The sequence below is a fragment of the Neoarius graeffei genome, chromosome 4 (genome assembly GCF_027579695.1).
Source record: "Neoarius graeffei isolate fNeoGra1 chromosome 4, fNeoGra1.pri, whole genome shotgun sequence".
In the NCBI taxonomy this organism is placed as follows: Eukaryota; Metazoa; Chordata; class Actinopteri; order Siluriformes; family Ariidae; genus Neoarius; species Neoarius graeffei.
This window is the reverse complement of record NC_083572.1, coordinates 13,916,419-13,939,261: the sequence shown is the minus strand read 5'-3', so window position 1 is coordinate 13,939,261 and position 22,843 is coordinate 13,916,419. Positions and strand designations below refer to the sequence as shown.

Sequence of the window (22,843 nt, the reverse complement as noted above, 5' to 3'; positions counted from 1 at the left end):
GTTTTGGGTGCCCCAAAACGAAAATCTTTTGAGAACGGGTTCCAGAGTGAAAAAAATCTGGCAACGGTGCCGTTGCGAAGTCGTCTGGATGAGTAGAACAGATTTGTTTACGATGACGTCACAACCACATGACTGTCAGTGCTTCACGCCGGGTAGAAGTGTAACGAACTCGATGCGAGTTGTCAACAAATCCTATAACTTGGTTCATGAAACGCGCTTACAAAATATTTTCACTGTGAATATTTATTGTGTAATGGTGCAAAGTGAGAGAGAGAGAGAGAGAGAGAGAGAGAGAGAGAGAGAGAAGCCCTTAGGGCAGAGTCTTTAGTCCAAACACTGCGCAAGCAGTACCAAACCGTGCACCGCCCATGCGCTTTCCAAAAACAAAAACAATCCCGCCAGCAAACATAGGAGCAAAAAAAAAAAGGAGCGATCTCACCTCTTCAGATGTTGGTTTAAGTCCGACAATACATTCCTCAAAAAGGGCGTAGAAGAACAAAGTAATCCATCAACGTGTAGCATTCAATTTATTCCGGACCATTAAAGAATTCTGGAGGATATCAATGTTGGCGTACCGGCTTCCATCTACCCCCGTTCATTCCTCTTTCCGCATCTTTTGTTTTACGCTACTGATTAATAATCAAAACTGTGTGTGGTTAATGCTACAGAAGAAGGGGTTTACGCGCATGCGTCTACTTCTATTGTTCTGGTGTCTCCGATGGGACCGTCTTACAGCGCACGTAGTGGTGTGGCATGTGTATTGCATCGTTTTCAGCAAGCGTTGCCATATGGACCTGAAATTTTACTGATCCGTTGCCCATGTAGACGCGATATTTAAAAAAAAAAAAAAAAAAAATCTCGTTGCCATTGTCGTGTGGATGTAGCCTGAATGGCAACGCTTAAAGGTGCTCCTCCCCCCCCGGGGGATATTGAGGGCTGTTCCAGATACACATCTGAAGCTATGCAAGTTTTTGTCCTGAGACATAAATGACACCATTAGAAACCTTGAATCTTCTAGTTTTCAAATATTATTATATAAAATAATTTTTAAATTGATGGCTCTTTGTAAAGACAATAAATAGAAATCTTAGGATTTTCAGCTCTCTAGGCAGTAGCAGCCTCTTAATGACACACCCCTCAGCTATTCAGATGCTAAGCACTCGGGCAATCAATAGCGTCATTGTCTAGTAGGACTGGGTGAGAACACGCCCCATTTCACTGGTATAAACAAGTCCACATGTTCACATACCAACTGAGAAACTTAGACCAACGCACGGATGTCGTCGCCTACCGAAGCTTCACAGCTGATCCAGGAACAACTTGCTTTGGAGAGCGAGTCAGATGATGCAAGGTCAGATGTATCCAGTGAGGACAGTAATGATGAAGAAATGCACTTTGAGCTTCGTCTTGATCCCGCCGAAGATGTGGGAGCAGAGAGCCACAGTGACACTAATACCCTGTCCACACTAGGGATTTTGTACCGATACTACTTTCGTACCGCAACACCTGTCCACACTAGCAACTATACCGGTACTGTAGTGGTATAACTGTATCGGTACGAAAGCCACAAACGTATGGGTTTCGTACCGGTACAGTAGTGCCTCGCTGTAGTGTGGACAGATGAAGCGGTTCTGTATCGATACAAATATAATGCGCATGCGCAGTAAACCATTCCTACTTCTTCCGGGTTATTCATACAATACAATACGCACATGCTTTCCAGCTGTAAATAAAACGTCAAAATGGCTCAAAACAACCATGGAGCTACATGGAGCAAAGACGAAGTTGTGTGTTTGTTGGCGCTTTGGGGAGACGAGCGATGCCAGGAACAGTTGGAACAGGAGATTCGCTTTCTTTGTTTCTTTCTCAACTGCCTCGCGCGTTTTATACAAGTCGACTGAATAAATGACCACCAGTAATACAGACTGTACATTGATGACAAAAAGCACACACACGGTGTTTCATCCGCCATATTCTCGGAAGCAAGTTACTCGATAACCACGGAAACATTTCGCGCACGCGCATTTCAACTACCGTGAAAGAAAACTGCAAACATTTCTCGCTAGTGTGGACAGATGCACTAAACTGTACCGGTATACTTTGTATCGATACAGTTATACTACCATCGTACCGGTATAGAGGGATTTCACTGACGTCACCCGAAACCGGAAGTAAACAGACCCTGCGCCATATTGGAAGACCAACAAACTCGTGGTTAGGGGGAAATAACGGCAGCGGTATGTGAACCCACGAGAATAAAGTGGAGTGGCAAACGACTTAAACAAATCTGAGCTGTTTTATTTATGATTTATTGGCCCAACAGTAGACTTGAAAGAAACCTGTGTGAGACTTGGCAAAAAACTGTGGATATAATGGATAAGTCTGTGCATGATCTGTGGACACTTTGAGGTAAGCAAACGCAAGAAATTCAGATTTAAAACATGCTAAAGTGGCCCCAAGTTGATAACTGTATGAGGAGCAAGCCTCCCAGACTTCTACAATTTAATAATAATAATAATTATTATTATTATTATTATTATTATTAAGGATGTATGAGGAGCAAGCCTCCCAGACTTCTACAATTTAATAATAATAATAATAATAATTATTATTATTATTATTATTATTATTATTATTAAGGATGGTTTGGGGCTCGCTCTCCCTCCTATTATATAAATAAAGCATAGTTGTTGTGTAGGCATATATCACAAATACATATATATATAAAATGGATAAATTAACCTAAATTATGGATACCTTAATAGTAACAAAAAGTATTAATTTTTCAACTGAAAAGATATATTATTAAAAGATATCAACAAGATTACCTTGGCCATAACTATGTGTAGGTTATTCTTAACAACAGCTGTAATATCACGAACCAAACCGCTAACAACATAATTGTAAGCCTGTAGCCCTTGGTAGGCCTTCAAGTCATCAGCAGTGTAGGCACTGGGTGTAAACAACAAATAGTTTACAATGTCTGGGTAGCAAACAGATGGCAGAATTGGTGTCCGGTCCTCCTTATGTTTCTATTCTCCCTTGCCCCGAGTCTTATCATATGGGTCAAACCCATCAATCACAGCCAGTTTCTCCACATACCGTGCCCTTTCTGCAGCTGGTAATGTACTCACATAACCAGAATTATCATCCATCGTGTCACTTCACTTTCGCGCGTACTTTGTTTTATATTGTGAGTATGTAGTATGTACTTGGTCTTCCAATATGGCGCCCTAACAAAATCTCGCGGTCCGGTGACGTCACGCGGTAGCCCTCTATATGTGAACACAGCTTTACTTTCTTTGCAGTAGCTTTCAAAGCTTTGGGGGAAGGTAACAACAGTGCCCTGGCAGAGTTATTGACAGCCAACACCACATGGACAGTGACAGGGGGGCTGGGGGCAGTTACAGGTGTGATACACCCATCTAATCAGTATTCATTTGAAATAGCCACTGGCTTCAGTTTGTCTGACTTTTTTGCAATTTGTATTGAAACTACATAACATTACTGAATGCTCCTCTTACTTTTATGTAGCCAATACTTATGTTTACAAGGTTCAAACTTCAAAAGTCTTGGCTAGATAGTGTGTTTTTTTTTACAAGATTTGAAAATAGGTTTTTGTCTAGTTGGTGTTTATACTGAATTTTAATAAAAACTAATTTTATTACATTTACTTTACTCTCATATTGTTATTGTTGAGGTCTTCTAGAATAATCACCATATGTGCCACTTTTGCATAGATGTTTTTAGTTAGATGAAAAACTTAATGTCAAGGTGTAGCAGACTGCCTCAAACTGTCTGAAAGGCCCCGGACCTCTGAGTGTTAACCAGAAGTAGTTTAAAATGTGCATTTAGCCAATTAAATTGTGTTTTACATCACAATTAAGAAGGCAGGAAGTTTCCACACAGCCGAAGTATAATGGACATGCTTATATTTTGTACATTCAAAACGTGTTCTCAATATTCAAGGGCACCATTCATGTGGCCATGGCACTTAGCCGGAAACGGATGGAGTGCCTACTCCGGGTCAGGGGAGAGTTGCTACCTAAAGTGGAGGAGTTTAAGTATCTCGGGGTTTTGTTCACGAGTGAGGATAAGGGCAGGGATGAGAGTGGGTCCTGATGAAAAAAAGCAGAAAATCTGTAAAATGTCCTAAGGGGGCTGAAGGCACCCGAAGTAATAAGAGGGGATCGGGGGGACACCCCTGGGGAAATTTCTTTCAAAACGAGACCTTACACACCCCATTTCCTGCAATCTGAGCTGTAGTTACTGAAAACACCTGATGCCCATTTTCATACTTATTGAAATAAAAACACATATCGAACAATATGTATCAAAATCAATGTGTATTGCATTAATTCAAAATGTCTACATTTTATGCGCTGTGGGTGGTTTAAAAAGAGAGCAACTGGACTTGCATGAAGATTCTTGAAGACGTTTCACTTCTCATCTGAAAGGCTTCTTCAGTTCTGTCTGACTAATAGGGAGTATCAGGTATTTATCCTCTCATGGATGAAAAGCTCATCTAAGGTGTCGTTGAGTCATCCTGTTAGTGTGGGTCACTGGGGGCCGGGTGTGGACGGCCTCGAGAGTCGTTAGGGTGATCAATGGAATGCTGATTCTCTCTGTCCTCCTGTGAGTCACTCAATGCGTTTACATGCACATAGAGAAAATCGAATTTCTGCCGTTGCTCGTCTGAAATCGAAGTTCTAAATGGCATGTAAACACCTTAGCTCGGCTGAAATTGAACCGAACTTGATTTCTCGCAATCGAGCTACACGACCTAGATTATGCGATTTCTGCCGAGCTACTTAGTGCATGTAAACCCTATCGAGCTACGTATTTGATCTACTTACTTCAGCACTGCCCCTTCCAGAAGTGACGAGTGATGAGACCACAAGCGGGAAACACAACAGCCTCGGTCGGCATGACACTTCACCTTAGCCGCCCACTTTATTAGGAACACTTCTGTTCGTACATACAAACTACAAACACTCTTCTTTAGAGTTTATTTTATTTTTAAAAGGGACAGTGTACAAATTAAACATTATCCTTGTGGTAAGGACAGATGTCTGTACCAGGTTATAGCAGTACATGCTAATTTCCGCCTGTAGTCCCTTTGTTTATATTCTTGAATAGCTCTTCATGACGACAACCGGAAGTGTACCAACACGATGGGGCGTGTAGCGCCACCGGTGGCTCGGGTGCACAATGCACCTCACTCAATAGCTCGATTTCACAGTATGCATGTAGGATTGGATTTCTCTGGCACCCCTGCTGGGACCCTTTGCTCGATTACCGACAGCAGCTCGATTTGGATGCGCATGTAAATGTACTGACTGAAAACAGCTGGGTTTTGGTGTGCATTCAGTTGTCTGGGAAGTGTGCCAAGGACTGCATTATAGGTGGCTGATAAATAATGTCTTAGACCCCCGCCTCTGTTCAGTGATGGGCGTTCCAGGTTGACAAAAATGGCTTCTTTAACTCCTTGCTCATACCAACGATCCTCTCTGGCTAAAACGTGTACGTTGCAATCCTAAAATGAGTGTCCTTTGTTGTTAAGATGAAGGTAGACAGCAGAGTCCTGGCCTGAGGAACTGGCTCTCCTGTGTTGAACCACGCACCTGTGAAGTGGTTGTTTTGTTTCCCCAATATACGAGTCCGTGCATTCCTCACTGCACTGAATGGCATACACTACGTTGTCCTGTTTGTGTCTGGCTATTCTGTCCTTAGGGTGGACCAGTTTCTGCTTCAGGGTGTTACTGGGTCTGAAATGTACCGGAATGTGTTTGTAGAAGATCTTCCTGAGTTTCTCAGATAGACCAGAAATGTAGGGAATAACAATATTCTTGCGTTTGTTCCTGTTATCCTCCTTGTCCGTCATGTTCCTTTTTCTGCTCTTGAAGAAAGACCAGTTGGGATACCTGCAGGCCTGAAGTGCTTTCTTGATGTGATTCTGCTCCTTCTCTTTTCCCTCTACCGTTGTAGGGATGTTCTGAGCCCTGTGTTGCAAGGTCCTAATGACCGCCAATTTGTGTTCCAGTGGGTGGTGAGAATCGAAGAGTAGGTACTCTGTGTGGGCTTCATTCCCTACATTTCTGGTCTGAGAAACTCAGGAAGATCTTCTACAAACACAACATTCCAGTACATTTCAGACCCAGTAACACCCTGAAGCAGAAACTGGTCCACCCTAAGGACAGAACAGCCAGACAAACAGGACAACGTAGTGTATGCCATTCAGTGCAGTGAGGAATGCACGGACTTGTATATTGGGGAAACAAAACAACCGCTTCACAGGTGTATGGCTCAACACAAGAGAGCCAGTTCCTCAGGCCAGGACTCTGCTGTCTCCCTTCATCTTAACAACAAAGGACACTCATTTCAGGATTGCAACGTACGCATTTTAGCCAGAGAGGATCGTTGGTCTGAGCGAGGAGTTAAAGAAGCCATTTTTGTCAACATGGAACGGCCATCACTGAACAGAGGTGGGGGTCTAAGACACCATTTATCAGCCACCTACAATGCAGTCCTTTGCACACTTCCCAGACAACTGAATGCACACCAAAACCCAGCTGTTTTCAGTGACTCACAGGAGGACAGAGAGAATCAGCATCCCATTGATCACCCTAACGGGCAATCCATTGATCACCCTAACGACTCTCGAGGCCGTCCACACCCGGCCCCCAGTGACCCACACCAACAGGATGACTCGACACGTTAGATGAGCTTCTCATCCATGAGAGGATAAATACCTGATACTCCCTATTATGCTGTGTTCACACTTGTACTGGTACGAAAGTGGTATAACTGTATCGATACAAAGTATACCGGTACAGTTTAGTGCATCTGTCCACACTAGCGAGAAATGTTTGCGGTTTTCTTTCACGGAAGTTGAAATGCATGCGCGCGCGCGAAATGTTTCTGTGGTTACAGAGTAACTTCCTTCCGAAAATATGGCGGATGAAACAACGCATCTGTGCTTTTTGTTGTCAATGTACAGTCTGTATTTCTGGTGGTCATTTATTCAGTCGTATAAAACGCACGAGGCAGTTGAGAAAGAAACAAAGAAAACGAATCTCCCTTTCTCCCCCCTCCCTTCTCTTCCCCTCCCTTTTCCCCCTCTTCCTCCCTCCCTCCCCCTCTCCCTTTCTTTGCTCCATGTAGCTCCACGGTCATTTTGAGCCATTTTGACTTTTTATTTACAGCTGGAAAGCACGGGCGTATTGTATTGTATGAATAACCCGGAAGACAGGAATGGTTCACTGCGCTTGCGCATTATATTTGTATCGATACAGAGCCGCTTCATCTGTCCACACTACAGCGAAGCACTACAGTACCGGTATGAAACCCATACATTTGTGGGTTTCGTACCGATACAGTTATACCGCTACAGTACCAGTATAGTTGCTAGTGTGGACAGGTGTTGCGGTACGAAAGTAGTTTCGTATCAGTACAAAATCCCTAGTGTGGACAGGGTACATGTCAGACAGAACTAACGAAGCCTTTCGGATGGGAGGTGAAACGTTTTCAAGAATCTTCATGCAAGTCCAGTTGCTCTCTTTTACCACCCACAGTTTACTATGACCTGGATGACTGAGAATCTTCACAGACATACATTTTATGCGGACTGGTTATTACTCATTGTCAACATCACTTGTTTAAAATTCATAGTTATTTACAGTTCCATTAATAATTCAAATTCATATATTCAATATATTGAATTAAATAAAAACATTCATATCTTATGGAGACTGACGTTTTCTTAATGTCCACATTACTTGTATATGATTTCTTCACAATGTCTGTTTAAAGTTTACAGTTATCAACACTGTCAGCTATAATTCAAATTAATCATATATTCAATGTATTGAATCAAGCAAATGCATATTTTATGGGGACTGTCTTTATCTTATTGTCCATGTCACTTGTATGTTTTCTTCAAAAGGAAAATGTCTATTTACACTTTTTACAGTTAAAAGTTATTTACAGTTCCCAGTTATTTTTGAAACAACTTTTCATTTTATCATTTAGACGACTTCTTCAGCTTCTTGGCCAAAGCCAAAAGCTCATCAGTCCTCTCTTTTTTTTTTTTCCTCTCTCTTTCATTAGCCAACTCCTCCTGTGTTTTTACATGCTCTAACCCGGCTCTCTTCTGCTCTCTCTCTCTCCTTCACACACACACCTCTTGCTTTCCTTTTGCTAAACTTTATACCAGCATCAATTTCATGTACCTTCGCTTCATCTCGCTTGTCACTAGTATTCGGCATTTTGAGAAAAACAAACCGCCGATTAGAGGAGCGCATTTTTGATATGCAGCTCACGAACATGTGTAAGTTTTGATAAAAGAAAACGGATGTGGGGGTGGGGGGGGTGGCACGGTAGTGTAGTGGTTAGCGCTGTCGCCTCACAACAAGAAGGTCCTGGGTTCGAGCCCCGTGGCCGGCGAGGGCCTTTCTGTGTGGAGTTTGCATGTTCTCCCCGTGTCCGTGTGGGTTTCCTCCGGGTGCTCCGGTTTCCCCCACAGTCCAAAGACATGCAGGTTAGGTTAACTGGTGACTCTAAATTGACCGTAGGTGTGAATGTGGGTGTGAATGGTTGTCTGTGTCTATGTGTCAGCCCTGTGATGACCTGGCGACTTGTCCAGGGTGTACCCTGCCTTTCGCCCATAGTCAGCTGGGATAGGCTCCAGCTTGCCTGCGACCCTGTAGAAGGATAAAGCGGCTAGAGATAATGAGATGAGATGAGAAAACGGATGTGGGTATCTGTAAAATCTGTTTTGATTGGCTATTATGGTCTCAACATCGATGTTTTGACCAATAACGCAGATAACATGAATTTGACATCACATTCAACAAGATGAAACAATCCAGCCACTGGGGGTGCGTAAGCATACTCTTGGTGCTGGTCCCAAGCCCGGATAAATTGGAGAGGGTTGCGTCAGGAAGGGCATCCGGCATAAAACTGTGCCAAATCTAACATGCAGAATGAAAACAGAATACATGTGCATCAGTGAGAATGGGGATGAGAGTGCAGTGAAGATGCAAGGAGTAGACGTAAAGAAAGTTGGTGAATTCAAGTACCTGGGGTCAACTGTGCAGGAAAATGGGGGCTGCGATAGTGAGGTGAGAAAGTGCAGGCAGGAAAAGGATTTCGGGAGTCATTTGTGATCGGAAAGTCCCAGCAAAAGTGAAAGGTAAGATGTACAAGACAGTAATGAGACCAGCTGTGATGTATGGATTAGAGACCGTACCCTTAACGAAGAGACAGGAGGCAAAGTTGGAGGTGGCGGAGTTGAGGATGTTAAGGTTCGCGATGGGAGGTTGGACAGGATAAGGAACGAGTACATCAGAGGGACAGCCCATGTGGAGAGCTTGGGAATGAAGCTAAAGGCCAATTTATGCGGACAACCCAGTCCTCGCAGATAGCGTCGCAGACAGTGTCCGCGTAGCCCCCCCCACCCCACCCCACCTTCGCAGACGCTCTGCGCGCACCTCCCAAAAATTGTGACCACCGCAGAAGCCTCGCAGACAAGAGGGCTCTGATTGGTCCACTCTACATCCGCTGTACACGCACTTCCGCTTCCCTACTTTCCCGGTTTGGTTTGTTTTCACGACCGGCATTTTTAAAAACACGAGCGAAGGTGGAGCAGCATGAAGAGCGGTTGATTGAGGAAGTACGTACATCTATACGACTCCAGTTCTAGTCATTAAAAAAAAAAAAAAAGTTCTATTCATTATAAGTAACCGGAGGATAAACACTCCACTAACCACACCCACCAACTACTCCTAGCGACTTCGCGCCCCCCTTGCGTTGTGCCAGTGAATAACATCGCGCACACCTATTACTCCCCGCTCAACGATAAATTACAACTGTCTGCGAAAAGCTATCTGCAAAAGCCTTGTCGCAAGAGCATGCAGAGGCCTTAAGAGAGATGAGACTGAGATACACAGCATGTAGGAAGGAGAACGTTGAGGATGGAGCTGCCAGGCAAACGAAAATGAGGAAGGCCAAAGAGGTGATACATGGATGTGGTGAGAGAGAGGACATGAAAGTGGCAGGTGTGGTAGAGAAGGATGCGGAAGACAGGGAGCAATGGAGATGAAAGATCCGCTGTGGCGACCCCTAATCGGGAGCAGCCAAAAGAAGATGATTCAATGAGATTAAACGAGACTAAAGATGGCGACTTACAAATAATGTGTAAACATCGTTGGAGTTAAGTTTGAACAGCATGAAGGAACATACCCCAACCCCCCTTAATTAATAAAAAAAAAAAAAATCTCAACGGATCTGGCATAATATAAAAAGGTCGTTTTATACTCAGAAAAAGCGGAAATCCGCCGAAAAGCAGAAAAAAACTCATCCCTGTAAGGGGGAGCGGGAGTTGGACAGACGGACCGAGGCAGCGTCAGCAGTGATGGACTCTAAACCAGTCTGTTGTGAAGAGAGAGCCGAGTCAAAAGGCAAAGCTCTCAATTTACTGGTCCAGCTACGTTCCCACTCTCACCTATGGTCACGAGCTATGGGTAGTGACCCAAAGAATGAGATCGCGGATACAAGCAGTAGAAATTATTATTTTTTTCCCCCACAGGGTGGCTGGGCTCTCCCTTAGAGACAAGGTGAGAAGCTTGGTCATTTGGGAGAGACTCAGCAGAACCGCTGCTCCTCCACATCGAAAGGAGTCCGTTGACATGGTTCGGGCACCTTGTTAAGATGCCCCCTGGACGCCTCCCAAGGGAGGTTTTCTGGGCATGCTCCACCGGGAGGAGATTACATCTCTCAGCTGGCCTGGGAACGCCTCGATATTCCCCCGGAAAAGCTGGTGGAGGGAGGTGGCCGGGGAGAGGGAAGTCTGGGCTGCTCTGCTTAGGCTGCTACCCCCGCGACCCGGATAAGCAGTAGAAGATGGATGGACGGAAGGTTGCCATTCATGCACCATGAACACAACTCTGCTATCCACCATCTTGTGCCTATTCAAAAGGGGGGAATGTGTGTGACAAAGTGTGGCAAAATACGGTGAGCTGGATTCAACATTATGCAACGTAGAACTAGCAAGAACTGCAACATCACCCAGCTGGGAGTGATGGTCTGTGGAGAGATTTCCATCTGCCATATGTTCCTCCTAAAAACGCATGCATGAAAAGTTATAAATAACGCATGAGCAAAAAGGTAAAAGAGGGAGGGAGGGAAAGGTATTAACCTGGCAGAAGATTCTCCAAGACTATCGGTGCTCTTGGCAAACTGCATTAAAAGAGGAACACGTTTACCGTTTGTTCCACTCACTCACTATCCGTTTTGAGTCAGTTGACACGTCAGACGTGTGTATAACTAGCAGTCTTCAGCAGAGCTCTCCATTTAGCACAGTCTTGAGTTGCCTCCTCTGCGATATTCCATAGCTTCAAGTCAGCACGGACAGATTCTTTCCAGCTTTTTCGAGGTCGGCCACGGTTGTTCGTTCCTTCAACTTCCAAGGTAGTACATCTGTTGATCTAAGAATTACTGCGTTGGACGTGTCCAAACCAACGGAGACAATTGCATCCATCGTCCTTAATTTAAATTTCATTTGTAAATCTTATTGAAGATGGACACGCCTTACCTGGGAAGCACTGCAGGCTATACGCTTGTCAAGCAGCGAGTTGAAAGCACCGGGACCAGAGAGCGATATTCACGCCACATGCAGCATACATACGTTCTTAAAAGTTTTTCAGCTAATATAAAAAAAAAATAAAATAAAAAAAGTTACAGCATCAGCCTACTGTGATGTAACCAACGCACCCTATTCCATCATTCTCATAAAGCACCATCAGTAACAAGTTAAAGGTTACTAAACGACAAATCATTTACAACTATTACATCAAAGAGCTGATTACCTGAAAGGGCACCGAGACCTCAGTGAACATTTTGACTCAACAGTAACGTAATAGCATCTGTCTGGAGTTTACTTTCTCATATCACTCACTCATACCTGCATTAGACTGAAGGGGCTTGTTGTGGATCCATTTGATGACCTTGAAGCCATTCTGTGCAGTTACAATGGTGATGCCTGGTATACAAGTAATGAGGTGTTCCAGTGGAACGCTACCCTCCAGCTTCCCTTCTTCAGCCACGGTCAACGGACTGAACTCGGATGCGTAACATTCTGGAAAACTGATTTGAAAGGATTAGTCAAGCTCAAACAAAAAGGTCTATTCTTTCCTTAGCAATAACAACACTCGACTTAGTATCTGTTGCTGGCATGTGAAAGAGGGTCGGTGTTTTACCTGAGCAAGGGGATAGTACCATCGTGAGACTGCAGTAAACTGTGCACGTGAGCAGACAAGGCTTTCAGAGACACAATGACAAACGGGATCTTGTATGTGTCAGGGTCATAATCTGCCTCACTACACCCACAAAGAATAAAAAGATAAACGACAGGTAAGACAGATTTTCCAGAAAACATGCCATGTATTTTGTTACCACAATCTGCTGCAAAAACATCCTTATCGTCCTGCGTTTATGGTGCTACCTGAACTCCTGCTGTGTGTAGTGACGTTTGCAGACAGGCTCGTGATATTCGAGCTCTTCAAACACCACAGGACTGCCGCTGGTGGAGGAGCCATTATGGGACTGGGAGGAGCCCAGGGGACTATGTCTGGCGAGGCTGCTGGGAAGAAGACACACCAAGCGTCCGCCACCCTGTTCGCGCACAGCCACTACCTCTGGCAATCTGTAGAGATCACTCGGCACCAGTTTACGGCCAAACCTGCAGACCAGGTTAACACATCCAGACCACAAAGTTATTGCTATTTACACCAAATGCGTAGTTAAACCTCACCAAAAGCACACAGTCAAGTATGGACAAATAAGTGAGAAAGCCAAATCAAAGTCATAAGCCACGTAATAAACATACGATCAATTACGCCGTCTGCTGGACAACTACAGGATGCTTGTAAAGCTTCTACCGGTGCAAACCCCTCCCCCCCGAGCAATCTAGCAGTAGAAACTAACATTACAAGATTGAGAAGTTTAACTGTAAACGTTGAGGGTGATAGAACAGTTACAGACAACTAGCTTTGTACACTCCTCACTCTCCTCCAGCAAGCATCATAGGAGAAGACTCCTGTTATGCATCCTACACATAGCACGGTTTTGTAAAATATACATTAGTGCATATCCTGGACCAATTCCTTTTTTTATATATGAAAGAATGTCCCTTTACACACTCATCCAGAAGGGTAATTTTGCACAAGGCAATCTGTCTACAGCAGAAAAAAATAAAACATGTCTGGAAAAATCCCAAGGGAGTCTGGAGCCAGATTCATGACGTCACCTGCGGAAGCGCCAGCAGGCTGCGAGAGCTTGCACGGTTTCAGTGCACAGCCTGTGTAGACCAAGTTTAGCAGCTAGCGATTTTGCATTGAAATATGGAATTGTCACCTGAACGCAATGTTACTTCACCTTTGGATAAAGAATATAATGAGATGTCAGAATTGGGGCTTCGTCTGTTTGGATTTGATGAGGAGTCAAGTAGTGAAGATGACGGAGACAACACCGGGGATGTAAATAATACGGTTGTTTTCTCAAACAAACCAGCGCTGATGTAGGATTCAGAGGGAGGCGTCCTGCACGTGACGTCATGAAAATCAACGTTTGCTGGGAAATCCAAATGCCAAGTTTTTTCAGAGGCGGACCAATTCGCCTCAAATGGCTTGATTTCAACTGAATTTTTCTGGTACTGCGCAAGGTAAAAAAAAAAAAATAATAATAATAATAATAATAATAATTGCACAAAATGTGACATATTTGACCAAAGTTTAATATAAAATAGAATTAAATCGATCTTTTGCCTAAATTTACCCATGATACGCACTTTAAAATGTACTGAATTGTTTAGAATAAATATACGTCAATGAATGGTTAGTGTTATTTCATCTTTTCGATGCAAAATTAACCTAATTTTTTTTTTTTTGAAAAGCCTTTGAACCAATCCTTACCAAGGGTGCCAATAATTGGAGACTGATACTACAGCTGATACAAGAAAACTAGTCAATAAGTTATTCTTTAGTTTGGTTTATATTTTAAATAAAATTAGTGACCTAAAGCATATACGCAGAGCCATGGCCTCACTTTCGTTTATAAATGCCTTGAGACCTCAAGAATGGCACAGGAATAGTTCTAAACATTAACAATAAGTAATTTTTACGATTACATAGGTAGCGGTCCGAGTGAATGACCTTGACGTCCGTAACGTCACAACAGGAAGTCTATCGGTCTCATCGCCACTTCCGCTATACCAAAACACAGAGCTGACTGCAAGTCCGAGCGTCCATTTTGAGCTAATTTATCGCCATGCCATGTAGAGGTGTTTTTGGCAGGTGCAGCAACATGACAGAAGGTGGATTTATGTTGCATTCATGGCCCAAGAATGTTCAAACTGCAAAGATTTGGATGCGTTTTGCGAGAAGTTCACAGGTACATTGGGCGCCTATGAAGTGATCTCTCCTCTGCACATTTTACTGAAGACTTGTACGAGACCTCTGATCTGTTGAGGAGCGTTGGCTATAAGCCCGTATTGAAAAAGAGGGTGCAGTACCAACAATTAAAGAAAACTACAAGTATTTTATAAGGAAAGTGAGTTCAGTTGCACCAGTCCTCCCAGAGTGAGCCGAGGGTTGTTGCCAAAACCCGGGACGGAACATATCGCCCGGGCAGTGACCTCCCTGCAGTTGTTGCTGAAACCAGCGACATCCTGTTCCGTCCCGGGTTTTAGTAATTACCTGAGCCTAGCAGTAATGGCGGAATACACAGTATGAAGAAAACTGAATGAGTGGAGCAGCCGTCTGATTTCTAAACTGGATATTGCTGCCATCTCGCCCTTACATGGAAGAAGTGAATGAACTGAGAACTGAACAAAACAACTGAAAGTCAGATTGTTTCAAAAACAAAAATCAACCACAAGATCGGCCTTCAAGAAGCGAGAACACAGACGGGTAAGCTCTGACACTCATTTGGATTTAAAAAAAAAAAAACCACCCACCCACGTTGTTTACCTGCATTTAGATTAATACATGTAACTTGTATTGTGTGTTTAAGTTACCGGTATAAGATTATTTAATTTGCTTCAGAATGTGATCGTCTCAGTTCATCTGATTATTTAATTAGCCTTTTACGTTTTATCAGTGAAAATGCATGCATGTTACATAAGTTATAACACCCATCCTGTTTTAAGGAGAGTCAACCCACAATCAATGAAGTCAAAATCAGTCTTAGTTGAGCAAATCAGTAACGGGATTTCTTACTTTCACCATAAATTTTTATTTATATATGACTATAGCCTATAGCTGTAAAAGGCCTCGGCCTTAAAACCAGTTCCTGCTGTGATGTAACGCGCTCAAGGCTGGCTGGCTCAGCTCGAATGCCAACTTTGCGGTTGATTTTAACTCTCAAATATATACGTTTTTTTATTCCCATTTATGCAGCATACAAGAGTCAAGGATAGAGATACTATCCACTCAAATGTATTTAAAAATAAAAGGCTCTGCGTTTCTCCTTTAAAGTAATTAACTAAACGAAACGTTTTTGTACACCAGCAACTCAAAAAACCCAGAGCGTTCATTCAGTGTACACACATACTGTCTGTTTAAGGTAACTCACTTTTTCTCATAAATTTCAGTGAATTTGAAGAGTGGAAGACAGTTTGCTGGAGAGTCCTGAAGAATACTGATGATCTCCGAGCTGTACGAAGGCAAACAGAGAGAATAACTTCAATAACCTACTGTGAATAAAAGCAGTGGAAGCATAAAACGGTAGCTGTAACGATTAATGCTTGCCACGTGTCAGAGGTCAGTACCTGAGGCAGGTAAGGGATTTGTTATTTGCACCAGTGATGAGGGAGACATGAATGCGCTTATTGCCGATCTTGTAGCGGTGAAGAATGCTGACGGCTCCGATAGCCTGCTGCAGAGAACCCATCTGTACCTTAGCTTTGAGCTGGTAGTCTGTGTGAGGACTGAGCTCAACACTTTTCACCTAAAGTGCAAACATAGAATGCACTAAAATTAAAAGTAGAATATGACTTAAAAACCACTATGAAGACATAAATAGAGAAACTCAAGTAGTATTTGATTTTGGTAGTAGTTTGAAAATATACATGCTATCGGCAGATAAAGGTGGATTTACAGGTTCTCTCACCCTGCCATGCTTGGCGAAAGTGTCGAGCAGGATCTGCTGCAGCTCTTTCCTGGACATCCTGTAGTCGAGGTTGGCTACCTGGATGTCTGCACCATCTGAGAAGGGCTCAGGCTGAGAGTCAGGACATGGGCTCCGAGAAGGAACACTCAGCGGGGATGAACGGTTGGACAGACACGGAGAAGCGCTCCTGAGAGAGAGAGAGAGAGAGAGAGAGAGAGAGAGAGAGAGAGAGAGAGAGTGTGTGTAGCAGCACTGGTTACCTGCAGGTCATAAGTATCTGTACAATTGAGCATATACTGGGCACGTTTTGCTAAAAGACACAAACCTTGAGGACCAAGATCCCTGGGCGAACATCAGCGGGCTGAAGGACGTGTGCAGGTTGAGTTTGCTGAAAGCTGATGGAGTGCTCACCTGAAATGGCTCTGCTGGAGAATCTGTAGTATTACGCAGGCTGCACGACTCTCTCCTATGCACACAAAACCTGCGTCTTATTTTGCTTAATAATCAATTCTAACCAACAAAAAAAAAGCTGAGTATAAAGCTTAACAGCAAAGTATAATTAGTTACACGTTAGGTTGTAAATTGTGCTAGATATATAAACGTTGCATGGGAAGGATATTTTTACGTATTAAAATGTTGGAATATTAATAGAACACCCCCCCCCAAATCAACATGCCCTTAAAAACCTTTTACGGGCTCAGGATCAGGGCTGGTGCTAAACTCAAAGGCAGCAGAGGACATGGTGCAGCCTTCACGGAGAAAGGAAGAGTTTCCGATATCGATCAAAGTCAAATACGGCATTTTTAACACAAGAGGAAGGGTAGGAGCAGTACCTGCGGCCTCGTTGCAGGAGCTCTGCAGAGAAGGCTGGTTTAGCAAGTTGGAGCTGAGAGGTGAGGCCATTGCTCTGAGGAGATGCAGATGCAGCGCGGACTTTCTCCACAGGGAAACCTGTCCTAGGCTTAGACTCCATACCACTCATGTCCTGGGTTTAAGTAAAGTAATACGTGAACCTCTAACAAACCGTAAATATTACTGATAAAGGTTAAAAGGTAGCTGCCATGTTTCATTTGTGTTGCAAGAAAGTCAAACTCCAAAACTAACAAATGCAAAGAAAAGCTGTCCCAATCACTCACCCCCCCCAAAAAAAGGCACCCACACACAGGAGTTGAGAGAGGATTCTTAACTCCAAAACCAAAGCAGTAGTTAGTTAACTGGAGTTAGAATTTCCTGCAATAGCATGCTCTCCAAAAGTGATGGCACTACATGGAGCTACAAAGCACAAGACAGAAAATGAAAGTTGAGCAGAAGTGCAAGGATATGAATGATAACAGAAAAGACAAAGCAGTTAAAGAAATCTAAAAACTCATGCAAAACTTATGTCCATATATGATACATGAACATAAATCATTCCTCCATGTTATGGTTCTTTCAGCAAGGAGAGAAGGGTCCTCTGGGAGCTGTAGGTAGGCAGGTAGGATGGGGTTTATGAGCAAATGGGGTAAGCAAAGACTTATTAAACCCTGGCACACTATCTCAACATTCTCCAACAAACACATTCCTGATAACTTGCAAGATGATTGTTAGAACTTAGCTTTTGCCGTGAACTGACAAGTCAAATTGTAACACACACTGTCCATGGAAATCTTTGGTTTGTTGGAGAATCTTGGACTCGTGGGCTCAGGATTTTATTAAGCTGGAAAGCAGGCTTGGTGTAAGCATCTTAAATGGATGAAGGGAGAATGGAGGCAGAAGGCACGGTTACACCGCTGACCTGGGAAAGGGACTTCAACACTGGGCTGCAGGAAGAAGCATGCCCCACTTTCCTAGGGCTGTAGGGTCTTTCTGGAACATTTACCCCAGCGTCTCTGCCGCTTTGGGAGGCTCGCGATGCCCGCCTGGGGCGACGTGGCGACCGTGGCTTCTCCACGGGGAGGAACAGGGCACTAGAAAAGGAGGAAAAGGCAGCAGGTCGAGACCGCTCCACCTCCTCCTCCTGTAGACCGTCAGGGGAAAATGACACAGTGATGCGGTTCCCAAGGACGTCCTCGTTCTCCATGCGCTTGCGAGCGCGCTCAGCTGCCTCTGCACTGGCAAATCGGAGCACAGCGGTGCCACCTGACACGCCCAGCACTTTCCCACCACAGTTATTGGACAGGCGCTGAAGCCTGCTACTGACGAACTTGGCGTCACGGTGCGTGGGGAGGTTGTGCACAAAGAGGAGGTTGAAACAAGGCTGGAGGAGCAAAGAAAGAGGGAGCACTCTGGGTTTTCTGGGACTGTTCTACTGGGGTAGTTACTGCTTTTGAGATGTGTAAGGATTTTTGGTTAGATTCCTTGATCTACACCAAGCTTGAATTTAAAAAATGCAAACAAACAAACAATCGTAAACAACCTACAGCCTGTAATTAATCCAATACATTGTCAGGAGTAGCACGTCATGGCTGTAGCTTGGGGCAAGGCTGCACTCCTGTACAGAGGGCCATAGGTTTAACAAAGGCCAGAATAGGCTACAGTTCATGAAATAAGCATATTGTAGCTCTAACAACATCTGGCTACTGGAGAAAACAAAAAAAACAAAAGCAGTGTGTCTTCTGAGGAGACTTTGCAAATGTTCTTAGCTTTCTAAATATTCCAGCCCCAGGAATGAAACGAAAAGATAAATACCTGCGATTTGATTAGCATCCTAGGAGGCAATTCCGATACAAAGTCCTCGAATGGGACGTGCAGGTGTGCATGCTGCAGCAGAGCAGGTGAGGCTTGAGTCTTGTGCACCAGAATGACCTGGAAGCCATGGCGATGACGCAGGTCACTCAGCTCACTGGCAAAGTTCACATCAGCTACAAATCAATAAGGGTATGAGTGGAATAGAGTCAAATGGCAGTAGCTCATAGGCACGTCAATATTTCTTTATCTAATTAAAAATACACCATGGTGCTAACCAAGTGTACATGACTCATCTCATTCATCTCATCTCTAGCCGCTTTATCCTTCTACAGGGTCGCAGGCAAGCTGGAGCCTATCCCAGCTGACTACGGGCGAAAGGCGGGGTACACCCTGGACAAGTCGCCAGGTCATCACGGGGCTGACACATAAACACAGACAACCATTCACACTCACATTCACACCTACGGTCAATTTAGAGTCACCAGTTAACCTAACCTGCATGTCTTTGGACTGTGGGGGAAACCGGAGCACCCGGAGGAAACCCATGCGGACACGGGGAGAACATGCAAACTCCGCACAGAAAGGCCCTCGCCGGCCATGGGGCTCGAACCCGGACCTTCTTGCTGTGAGGCGACAGCGCTAACCACTACACCACCGTGCCGCCCCGTGTACATGACTAGCAAGGACAATTTATTAATTAAGCCATGACCTAGAGTTTCGACTACGGAGGCTTCTTTTGCCTAATTTTATTATACAAATATCCAGCAGTTAATAAACAGACATTCATTTAGCCACTTTAGGGATGATCCAAACTTTATGACTTCTCCAAATTTAAGAGTTTACAAGAAAATAACTATTGTTATATTTGAGCATAGAAAGCATATTTGAAATCACACTGAATGTATCTGATCACATGATCACTGTGGCAACATGTTGATGATCCATATGGATTTACTGAATAAAGACTAACAGAAAGGACCATCTTGAAAATGGGCTCGATTTGTACAAGCTAAGAGTCATTTTCGACATGAGAGTTGCACTAAGAAAAAAGTACTCTCCCTCTCCCCCATGACCTTCAGATCTGGCTGCCCACGCCAAAGATACCAAATCACGACAATGCTGCATCAACATACTACCACATGTGGAGCTCCCTTTTCATATTTTCCTCACGGAATTAACCAACAGTATAATCAAGACCTGAATAGTGATTAACATTGGAACAGTGGCACCTCAAACAGTTAACTTTGAATTTCTGATGACTAAAGCATAGCTCTAGTTTTCAACCTCTTCATGAAAGCAACAGAATAAAAATTAAGCTCCCAATACAGACTAGTACGCACACACTCACAAGAAACTACGATGACTGTGGCAGGAGTGGTATGTGTTTCAGCAAAGCGTCTCAGGCTCTGTCGGAGTTTGTCGTCAGCAGCATTTTTGGCTGTGGCATTTATGTGAGCAACCGTGACCTATGAGAACAGGGAAAAAAAAAAATCTAAATATAAAAATAACCTAAAGCTTTTTTTTTTTGCAAGTAATTGAGCAGAAAAAGAGGGTGAGCACAGAAAACTTGTCAAGTTCCATTTTAAATGGCACAAGATTTGTGCAGTCTCAAAAGGTGCTGAGTGAGTGAATATTTTGTAATAATCCACTACAAGCATCCTGTCGCATCCATCTTATTTTCACCATCTCAATGGACTCTGTTGGAAGGTTTTTCTATAAGGTTGGTCATTTCAAGTTATTTCAGCTGACTAGTTCGGATTCAGAGCATCTATCGGCACCGTCACTTAACATCTCATTGTTAACGTTAATAATTATGAATTTACGGAAAACTGGTACTGTGTGTACAGTTAAGACACTGGTATGATAACGGACACAAACGAGAAGTTTTCTTGAACAGGTTGCGTTTTAAGCAGAAACCGCACACCAAACTCAAATGCGTATGTGAGACACCATAGGATCTTTGCCTAAAAGAAGCAGCCCTTTAGTTTTGGTTACGATCTTTGAATATAAAGGCGGCACCAAAACGACTGTACACGCATCCTCTTTGCTTGGACAGAAACCTTACAGAGGAGCATCTGTACCAAAGAAGCGTTTGGGTTCTGGCGCTCTAGTAAAACTCTGAGGTAGAATCTTGACATGAGAATATCGACGCAAATACAAGTTCGGATGCACATGCCATCAGACTGTACGACCTCTCTCTGGGGGAGGGGGGTAACAGGAGGACAGAGGACGGGAAGGAGCAGTAGCCTAGCCTAACAATAAGCAATACTGGACAATGTTCAATATAAAGTGCAATATCTCTCTTGCTGGCCCCTCCCCCCCTTCCCCATATCTCATTCTTTTTATATTTGTATATGTAAATACTTAATTTATCTAGAAGTTTTTTCTCCATTTTCTACTCTCTGTTTATCCTGTAATGATGCTGCTGGAATCTTAATTTCCCCGAGGGAACCTTCCCAAAGGGATCAATACAGTTCCATCTAATCTAACATGAGAGATGTTACTGAGGTCAGCTAGTTGTTGAGATATCCAAGTAGTGTACAGCGTCTCTAAACTGCAGCAAGTTATTTCACTTGTCATTAACAACAGTAAGGCTATCTAGCAACCCAACATTCGCTATGTTTGTTCATACCAGTAGCTTGTACAGTGAAATGACTATGCAAATAGCTCACTTTGCAAAATAAGGTGGATGGGAGGAGATAGATAGATTTGCTCAGATCAGAGGTGTTTACAAATGACAGCAGATGTTTAACGAGCCTATTTACATGCATGTCCCTGTGTACCTGGCAGTTGTTGAGCTCCTGAATGACAGCCTTGTTCTCCTTGCTGATGTCACACACGCAGATGAACTCAGCTTCGCGGTGTCCCTGGAAGAAACGCTCCCGGAGTCTCTGGACCACTGTGGCGGCTGAACGCCCACTGGGCACAGCACAGTTCTCTATGTCCCAAAACACACCCACTGGGGGCAAGGACTCCTGCCCACCACCTTCAGTTGACCCTAAAATATACACACCCAATTCGAGCTGTAGAACAAGGATACGACTTCTGAGTAATAGAACTTGCTGAACGATTATACACACTGTTACCTTGTGATGCATTTCAAATCATGTTTTATATAAAAGAAAGGTCCATTAAATCTGAAATACAGAAGATCCTTAAACTACTCATGCAGCAAATGTGTCTGTCGTCAAGTATAACCTTTGTCTAATGCCTAACAGGATTCTAAATGCATCTGTGGGCACTGACCATATTTCTGGTTGATTTTGCCCAAGCTGCTGGGGTGCAGAATGCCATCATTGGAGGTTCCAGGAACTCTACAGCCATTACACATGGGTACAGTAGCAGAGCAAGGCTGAGGAGGGGGGATGTTCGGCCAAACCTTCTCCGAGTCGGCAGCATCCAAACCCTGCATGGGCTAAGAAATTCACTCATATCAACATATCTGCAGCTTCTCGAACACAGTTACAAACAAGTACAAGCAGCTGTTAAATATCCAAAGTTGAACTTCTGTTTAAAGAGCTGTATAATTGCTTTGTAACGTCCTCAATGGTTCATCTGACGGTCTTTAGTTTTAAGAAACGGATCAATATCTAAAATCAACATTAATGGTGAAATTATTGTTTGTGGTAGAGAGATTAGGTACTAAATGCCCATTCAATGCCTAGAGATTCTTACTGGCAGATGATGAATGGCTCTTTATGCCTGGAACACCACAACGTGGTCCAGCAAAGGGCTGATTTATATTTCTGCCCTGAAGCATGTTTGTGTATCGTGTCACAATATCGAGCCAAAATCAAGTTTTTGGGCAACTGTGGTGCTCAGTTGCGTAAACAAACTTCCCTTATTAAAAAAAAAAAAAAAAAAAAAAAAAGTTTATTCCTCCCCATAGACTGGGGATGTTTTCTCCCAGCCCTTTTGTGAAAAAGGGGTTATGGATTCATTTACAGCCAACTACAATTATGATACTGTAGCACTAGCTTTCAGTCTAATTTTCCTTTCATTTTCAAAA

The 22,843-nt window shown here is 43.6% G+C and overlaps 1 protein-coding gene across 3 annotated transcripts in view; it reads right to left on the bottom strand.

Moving 5' to 3' along the window:
• Positions 1–22,843, bottom strand: part of LOC132884873 (meiosis regulator and mRNA stability factor 1) — a 44,256-nt gene that overhangs the window by 17,128 nt on the left and 4,285 nt on the right. For 2 of the 3 annotated variants that reach the window (XM_060918898.1, XM_060918899.1), the window contains exons 4-16: positions 22,081–22,249; positions 21,618–21,832; positions 20,183–20,300; positions 18,835–19,007; positions 17,942–18,403; positions 17,001–17,152; positions 16,493–16,633; positions 16,168–16,354; positions 15,827–16,005; positions 15,631–15,711; positions 12,503–12,739; positions 12,258–12,377; positions 11,963–12,144 (exon numbers count right to left, since the gene is read on the bottom strand). In XM_060918898.1, the coding sequence (XP_060774881.1) occupies positions 11,963–12,144; positions 12,258–12,377; positions 12,503–12,739; positions 15,631–15,711; positions 15,827–16,005; positions 16,168–16,354; positions 16,493–16,633; positions 17,001–17,152; positions 17,942–18,403; positions 18,835–19,007; positions 20,183–20,300; positions 21,618–21,832; positions 22,081–22,249 (2,416 nt within the window). Of the gene's footprint in view, positions 1–11,962; positions 12,145–12,257; positions 12,378–12,502; positions 12,740–15,630; positions 15,712–15,826; positions 16,006–16,167; positions 16,355–16,492; positions 16,634–17,000; positions 17,153–17,941; positions 18,404–18,834; positions 19,008–20,182; positions 20,301–21,617; positions 21,858–22,080; positions 22,250–22,843 lie in introns of those variants that run through there. The other variant, XM_060918901.1, reaches the window with a different exon arrangement.